The sequence below is a fragment of the Teleopsis dalmanni genome, chromosome 1, assembly GCF_002237135.1.
Source record: "Teleopsis dalmanni isolate 2A chromosome 1, ASM223713v2, whole genome shotgun sequence".
NCBI lineage: Eukaryota > Metazoa > Arthropoda > Insecta > Diptera > Diopsidae > Teleopsis > Teleopsis dalmanni.
The window spans coordinates 61,140,829-61,149,868 of NC_051846.1; the positions used below are offsets into that span (position 1 = coordinate 61,140,829).

The 9,040-nt window shown below is 26.6% G+C and overlaps 1 protein-coding gene across 2 annotated transcripts; it reads left to right on the forward strand.

Annotated features, from left to right (window-relative positions):
* Positions 1-4,613: 4,613 nt before the first annotated feature.
* Positions 4,614-8,693, forward strand: LOC119668742. 2 transcript variants are annotated; one of them, XM_038078353.1, is made up of 7 exons: positions 4,614-4,977; positions 5,039-5,397; positions 5,711-5,785; positions 6,068-6,201; positions 6,294-6,353; positions 8,114-8,302; positions 8,525-8,693. In XM_038078353.1, exons 1-7 carry the CDS (start codon positions 4,766-4,768, stop codon positions 8,675-8,677), a joined length of 1,182 nt encoding a protein of 393 aa, XP_037934281.1. In that variant the 5' UTR covers positions 4,614-4,765; the 3' UTR covers positions 8,678-8,693. The 2 variants fall into 2 exon arrangements, with proteins under 2 accessions (XP_037934281.1, XP_037934282.1); XM_038078354.1 differs by lacking the exon at positions 5,711-5,785.
* The last annotated feature ends 347 nt before the right edge of the window (positions 8,694-9,040 follow it).

The following is a 9,040-nucleotide window of genomic DNA, read 5'->3' on the forward strand; positions in this document are numbered from 1 at the left end:
TAATTTTAGACCTCTTCTGTCACTACCTCAAAGATATCAATCCATTGAGTTTTCTTAGACGAAGAGAAGTAGGCTTTATAAGAATATGTTTAATTTTAGACTTCATAACTATGTTATTAGGCACTATAGATTTAACATTTAATTAACAAATTGTAACTTGATTTGGCGAGTGAGATGTAAAGAATTCTATATTGCTATTAACTATATGGACACAATGCTGACCAAATAGTACAACACAATATTAAAGAGATCTGAATTGTATTGATCTGGAGATATAGAGCCCAATAGTACATGAATCTTTATATTCTCCTCATTGATTTTAACTCTAACGATTAAGTAGATTTTTAGTGCAGTTTTATTGAATTATTATTGCAACTGTGGGAATGAAGACAAATCTAATCGGTATGTTCTTATCAAACACGTATTGCCATATCGATTATTGTCGACTAACAAGCATAACATTGTATTAAATAAACACTCTTTACGCTGGATATCTTTCTTTGTTATAAGATTATTGCGTGGATAATACGACCTTCACAATTTTATAAAAATCAATTTTATAAAAATTGTGACACTTAAAGAACACAGACAGACAAATGGAGTTGCAGACATTAAGTTAGTTGGTAACTCATTGATGTAACGTCATTCAACGTTGCAAATAGAAGTGTTGAGTCAATTATCTTTTCAAAGTCTAGAAATGCAAGATAGCACGAAATGTAAGGTCTAACTATATTAAATTGAGTTCTCTGCGATAATGTGATCAAAACAGCAATAATTAGACCAATATTATGTATATAGGTTATATCTTTATAAGTTTTAGTTTCAGAACATGTTTTAAATATGTATTAAGACTGCGTTAGATAATATAATTCAGATGTTAAAAATATTAAAAAACTACAATGTACATCTAGCATTTTTTTTTAAATGGAGGAATGTGATCCACAGATCAACCAGAAAATAAATGAGTAAAAAAGAATAATAATATTATTAACATGCATATCAAAAGGATTTTAAATTAATACTTTAATATATTAAATATTTTATCCAACTCTTATCTAAAACAATTTAAGGCCCAAGAATATTTGTATTTCCCTGAAAAAATGCTTGCATCTCATATTGTTTGAACCACATGTAAGCAGATTTTATGCATAGTATGGAAAAGGACTAGGTATAGATAAGTATTTTGCTTTAATCTTCATTAGGGTAACAATTTTTTTATTTATTATCATTTTTTATTTCATTTTATTCGAAACTATGAAGATGTATCGTTATTAGTTTAATTAAAATCGATTAATCTAATAATAATAATTAAACTAATAATCGATTTCGATTGCTTTAGACCTCGTTTTTTTTTAACGAGGTATAAAGCATTCGATATTTCAATCACGATATATTCTGAATTGAAAGATGTTAGAACACTTATAGATAAATATATCTATAAATATATACCTAAATATGTATGTTAAAACAGAAAAAATTTAATATAAGCTCTCGTCTATTCCTAAAGCAACCAATAAACAAAAAAATCTTAACTTCTGTTGTAAGGTTAGCCGTGATTTCGCTAATATATGCTATAGGAGCTAATAATTTTGGTAAAAAATCATATAGAACGAAATTGAGAGAAACAAAAATAACATATTTTGAAAAGTAGTGATATTTCATTAATTGTAATAAATCAATGTCAGCTTGAGCGTATTATATACCACAATATTTTATCCTTATCTTAGTAATGTAGTACAGAAAATTGAACAAAATATTTTTGAAATTATAGACTCATATACCTTTACTTCATTGGATTTTTCTTAAAACAGAAAGTTAAAAGAATTATTCATTTTTCAATAGAATAAAATAGAATAGAATAAAAGAAAAGTTAAAAAAAAAATGAAAAGTTGGGAACATAGCTTATAAAGTATTATCGTGTATAGAGACAAACTATGAAAAAGTTTTCTTTCGGCTTTATGGAGATTATGGTAACAGGACCAATAATACTTTCTGACTGCTCTATGTTTAATTTTCATTTGAAACAATTATTCTAGTCTATTGTAGTTTTAAATTACTAATGTATCTTAATATTATCGCAATAGTATTTTGATAAATTACTATTAAAGTTAATCTCATACAATATAATTGAGTTTTATTTCATATGGAATATTGTTGGGTCAACTTTTATGGTTGTGATTATGATTATGAAGAAAAGAACATAAGAAGAAAAATGATTGGATTCAAATTTTGTCTGGTCATAGAACAGTTTCAATTTATTCTAAACATAACTTTTCCAATTATTTTGCCTAGCAACCTAAAGAATTAAGCACAGGTAGTACAAATTTTACATATATTAAGTACTAATGTAAACTAATCTCCATAAACTTATAGGTAAATTTTAATACTCTTTAATAAAATTAATTCCAATGTCAGGAAAATATCGATTTCAAAACGGTCATGTGAAACATAATATTCAGCATAATATTGCAAAATTAAGCACCGAAGTTATCAACCTGAAAAATTGTTATCACAAAAGTTTTCACATTCTTAGAAGCGACAATCTTAAAACTTTTTTAACATAGAACTGACATCATAATCTATCTCTGTAGTATATTAGGCCTAGAGAAATTAATTTTTTAATTTTGTATGTTAAATTGTTCAGATACACTTGCTATTTTCGTTATACATGTGACCTATAATATATATATATATATATATATATATTGTTGAATACCAGTCTACAACTTGTGAAATAAACATATCTACTTTGGAATAGTTAAAATGACTCGTGGTATAAATTTAAGTCAATCTAACTGACTTTATCAGTATTCATCCAATAATTCTTAATAACTATGAAAAAAAATTTAATAAACTTATATTACGACAAATATATATTACATTCTGTGATTATCTTAATATTTATAATAGTCTATCATGAAAAAAATCACATGAGCAGGCCTCACAAATAAGAATTGAATCCATTGATATATTACCTGATCATTTCTGCATATGGTTACCGAATTTATATGCACATGAAAATTTCTTCACATTGGGATTATGTTCACAGGACATCAACTACACTGTTTACTAAACCGCAATTCGTCTTGTTCTAGTGTATAGATCTGAAGTGTGGACATAAACAAAAATAGTTCAGAATCTACCAACTTTTAAACATAATCACTATGGAAAGTATATAACCCGTTCTGAAATGTAAATGAAGTCTGTATAAGGAGCAGTTATATCTCTCTTAAGAATAAAATATGGCAAGATTCATGGATGAATGTTGTCCATAAAGACATATAACACTACATTATTATAAAATGTGGTACTTATTATAAATTAAACAGTTAACGTTAATATAGTTCATTAAGTTAATTATTTAATACAGTTAATTAATAGAGCTAGTTTCAATAATGTGAATATACCGTTAGTTATTATATTATTCATGTTTTTATATAAACTGAAAAATTTAGTATATAAAGTTAAAGTTAAATTGACACAATACTATTACTTAAGCGTCCCGAATCGAACGATTTCAACGAGATAAAGGTCCAGTAATTGCAAAGAGTTGTACCCCATATTATTAAATAAATCGATAAAAAATTGAGCTGGATATATAATATAAGGGGAAAGCTTATAACACCTACCAAAGTATTTTTCTACTAGGGATAACAAAAAGTCACCTAAACGCTAGATATGAGAAAACTTGTAGATACCTGAGTTGGGAAAGTGTCTACAATCGTGTCTGCGCTTTTTTAAGCCCTGAACTTAAGAACCAAACTATATTTGCACATACAGTAATAGAAAGAATTGCTCAGATTTCACGATTCTATTGAAATCTGACATTAAATTACAGCGCTTAGTGAACTTTAATTGTCTGATATATTTAAATATCGATTTTTGATTCAACCAATTAATTCATTCTAAACACAAACTAATATTTATTTTTGTTTTAATTTTTGAGTCGTTACTTCGAAAATGTTAAAATGCGGTTATTTTTGTTTTTTAAAATATACTAACTTTCGAAATAAAAGTTAGTATATTTTAAAAACAAAAATAACCGCACAAACTAATATATTATATACACAATCAAAGAGGTTTGAAAAATATAAATCAATGCTATCAAAAAAAAAATGTGCCTTGTTTTTATATATTATATTTCTAGTATTGAAACCACTCCAACAACAATTACATTTAACATAATTTATATCCAAATAAATACTACTTGTTATAATAACTATTATATTACAAGACAAAATTTAATATTAAACTGCTGATATAAAACTCTAATTTTTTAATATATTTTTATATATATTATAAATAATACATTTTTTATTTTTCCAATTTTTTTCTTAAATATATTAAAATAATATGCAAGACTGCAAATAAATCATATACATTAATTTATATTAAATAATTGTTTACATATATGAAATTTATATAGTAACAGCCTAATTCGTAAAAAGTTATAGAAGGTTTATAACACTGTTTATCAAAATTTTTATGAATTTGACTGTAAAAATTTTTTATTATATTTGTTTTTATTATTTAAATTTCATATATATTATTTTAAAATATAATAAATAATATTTTAATCAATCCGTTATATGTGGATTCATAAAATTATATAATATTATAACACCCTGTTTAAAATGTCAAAATGTGCCATAAGCTGAGTGCTCTAAAATCCACAGTCAAAGAAAAAGAGAACACAACAAAAGCGATTGCCTGACAGTTTTCAAAACCTCTGTGTTTTTATTAAAATTAGGCAGTTCTTTGTAACATGTCCAGCGCTGGCAATGAAAAAATTATAACAAACTCTGCGATGAAAACAACACTACCTGGCGGAGCAACAATGCTCAACGGATTAAATGCAATACCGAAATTATCTTCACTGAAACCAGCCAGAGATTTAACATTGGGTGGACGAGGAACCGCTGGTGTCACCAAGAAAGTGTTTACTCCAAATTTAAATGTAGTGCGAAATAAAAATACGTAAGTAAAATATAATATAGAAACAAATAAAATTTTAATATATTATCGCATAATTCTGTAGTAATGTTAAAACATCGAAAGACACCACAGCACGTGGTCGCAATCGTGGCCGACCAGAACGTGGAGTACGTGGTGGTATCGGGCGTGGTGCACGTGGTGGTAGCTTAAATTATATACAGACAGCTGGTTTATTTTCGGAAGGAGCTGGCGAGGTAAATATACGTAAAGCATCCTATAGTCGAAATACGGATGATGCGCCTTCGACAATGCGTAAACCAACAGTCGTGAAAAACGAAAGTAAAAATATTGACATAAAATTGGACGCGGCGCAAGTGAGCGAATTGCTTGGCGATTCCGATGACGATGACTTTCTATTGAATAAGACTGAAATGGGACTGTTTCCTGTGAAATTAAATGAATGTAAGTGAAATATGAATTCTATTAAAAATTGTTGTAAATTTATTGCGGTGACTTTTACTGCTCCTTGGTAGTCACACACAAAACTGCACAAACAACAAACAAACAACCACAAAATGCCATTTAGAAAGCGAAATTTCATTTCCTCTCATATAATGATTTTCTTGCTTTCGTCTGAGTGTTTACAATTTCATTGTAAAATTTCAATGAAATTTTTACTACATTTGTTAGTTTTCTTCTACTTTTAATTTTTAACTACTATTTATCACACTTTTATGTTCACCTTGATCTATTTAACTTGCTTCTACTACAAAAGTAAAGTGGAAGTGTGTAAAACCTGAAATTAAATTGGAATTTCCAATTCCAAATGCTGATGTAATAAAACTGGAGGGTGAGTCGTAGAGTTAATTTTTTTAGCTAACACATGAATCGCTTAGATAAATTCGCCTTAAAGTATTCATTTTTGTTTTGTATTGTTTTTCATCTTTATCTTTTAAGTTCAGTATATTCACTGTACAATATTCCATTTAATCATCATTAGTGTTCTGTACATACACTAATTCAACATATGTAAAAATATTATATAAATCTATTATTATTATTTATTATTTTGCATTAAAAATAAGAATAAACACAATAGATAATAACTGTATACCTTTCGTCTATAAAATAGATGACGTTACGCGAGATATTCAAAATTTACATTTACCTCAGAAGAAACAACAAAACACTTCGGGTGATGCTCGACAACCACACACGGTAGCTGAACTGCTAGCATCAGAAAAAGCACCAATTTTTATTATGCAGGTATGTACAATGGATAAATATATATCTTTAATTACTTTTTTTAAGTCTCACAAATACATATTTTTAATTACATATTCTTAATCTTTCCTTAGTTTCCTGATGCATTACCTTTTGGAGTTGATGGTTCCGATTCTCCAGAGAAGGATAATGAGGTAATTTTTGACATACCCATAAGCGATCTTGAAAAATGTGTAAAATTTAAATTTATTTTCAAAATTATTAATGAGAAAGAAACTGCTTTTTTCTAATTATAAGTCGAATCGTAATGAATTACAATACAACTGTTTCGAATAAATCCAAACATCAATAATGTAGTGATCTTTAGAAATTTTTTTTTAATATTATTATTGTATATATATAGTTTCGGATTCATAATAAGTATTTCTCTTTAAAAATGTGTGGTTTAAACGCAAGAGAGTAACTACCTTCTTTACATATGATTGGTTGGTTGCAGTGTCAGTACAGCAGATATTTGCTGCATTTAATTAGAGACATTAACTTGTTGTACTGTCACATTCCTTGCAAAATACCTATAACGATAAAAGTATAAATAACTTAATGTGGAATTTAGGTATTTTAACACATATTTCATAATTACAGACTGTTTCTTAGAACAGTACCCAGGGCCAAAATCTAGCAGAGCCATAAAATATTGTTATACCCCATACCATTAAAACAATCATATACCTGTTTTTTGTGGGATCATGACTTTGTCGGTTGAAAACAAGTGGCTCTGTGGCGTAGACCGAGCCAAACTAGAGTCTTGTAGATGCATTAAATAATAAAGATTATAAGCTATATAAGCATTTTTTATGGTACTGTTAAAAAAATATTGTTATGATATTATATCGTTATTTCAGAGCATATAAAATAATTTTACCAAACAAGTATTCAACCTGTCCAGATATTTTTAATATTAACATTTATATTTCTTCTTAAACAATTCTTATGATACACACAGTTTTTACTCTTGTAAAAGTACGTTTTGATATTTGGTAATATGGGCATTAATAATAAAATGGTTATTGAAAATTAGTCAGGAAGAGAAATCTCATCTTGTTCTACTAACATTAAAATTTTAATTCACTCTTGTGAATAGTGTTTATTGGCGATCGAGGAAGAGACACCAAGACACCTATTGTGTCACTATCTAAACTTATCCAAATAGAGTCATAAGCTAATGGATGATCCACTCTTCAATTCACTCAATAATGTATTCAACACTGAAATTGGCCTAACACTTGGAGTCATCAATACGTCCGGTTGATTTTATTACACTTAAACGTGTACCCTAAAATACTGAGAATTTGGAATCCAAACGGATTCCTAGCTAATTTCAAGTTTAGCTAATTAACGAAGACTCGATTTATATTCTACTTTAATTGTATAACTAAAGTGATTTCGACTTAAATGATCATTTAGTATAAATTATATATTTATAAGGAGTTTAAACCAAAATTTATTCATATCTTTTATATACCTACACAAAAAGAAGTATATTTTTAACATATTTTATTTGCTCTTAGTTCTCTCTATTTAATAGAGATTCGGCTATTTAAGTTCTTAATTACTTAATAAACATGGATGTATACATTAAAATTTTACCATTAAATTCTACATAAGATTATATATATGAAAATAATAAATGTCTGAATATCATCGTTTACTTCTGAAAAGTTATTAGAATTTCAGTATTATTTTTAAAGAAGGAAAAAATCTAATTTATTGATTTTGTTTAAAAATAATTGAATTATAAAAAAAATTAGGAGTATATAATTTAATATAAATATTTTTAATATTTTCAACGGAAGACGTATATGATGTTTTATATAAATTTAATGGTTTTGTTTAAAAATAATCAAATGAAAAAATGAGCATATAATTTAATATAAATATTTTTATTATTTTGTAGGAACCAGCGAAAGCATCAACATCTGACACACCTGCCAGCAAAACAAACAAAACTTCGATTTACTCATTAAAAAATAAGCCTGAAGGAAAAATAGGAAAATTAGTTCGATATAAATCGGGCAAAACGAAACTAGTCTTAGGTGATTCACATTTCGATGTAGAAATGGGCATTAATACAGGATTCCAACAAGTAAGACATTAATTTAATATATCTCCAATGAAAGCTCTCTTAAGCGGACACCGGCGAAATTACCAATTCTCTTCAGTTAATAGAAGTATCTGTTTACTTACTTTGCTGTTACTAGCAACTGTGTTCGAGATGTCTGCTAATAAAGACCTCAGTTTAACAGAGCTTTCACTGTATATCAAATATTATATGCTTATAATTAATTTATAATTTTTTCTTGTTCAGTATTTAATGTCCATTGAAACAAATCGAGAAGAACGTAGTGGTAATATGATTAATTTGGGTCCATTAATGGGTCAATTAACAGTTATACCAGATTGGGAATACTTTCTGAAAAAAGAAGAGGAACAGAATAGAAAAAGAAATGATGAAACATAGTATAGTATAATATAAATAATATAGTATAGTATAGTAATATATATTATAAATAATTGAAAAATTGAAAAGCAACAATATTAGAAAATAAGAAGAGTTTATTCATACATTACATATGAAATTGACTATTTATTGGCAAATGTTAAAGAAGAATTAAAATTGTTTTTACGTTAATATAACAAACATAAGTATACATTTTTTAAATTAATTTTTTATATGCTCTATATTATTAAATTTTATGTAACATATTTAAATAATTTCTTATATTATATAATTAATAACTTATATAATTCTATATATAAATTCAATGTTATATATTATATATATAATTAATTCTTTATATGATTTATATAATTAATTTTTTAT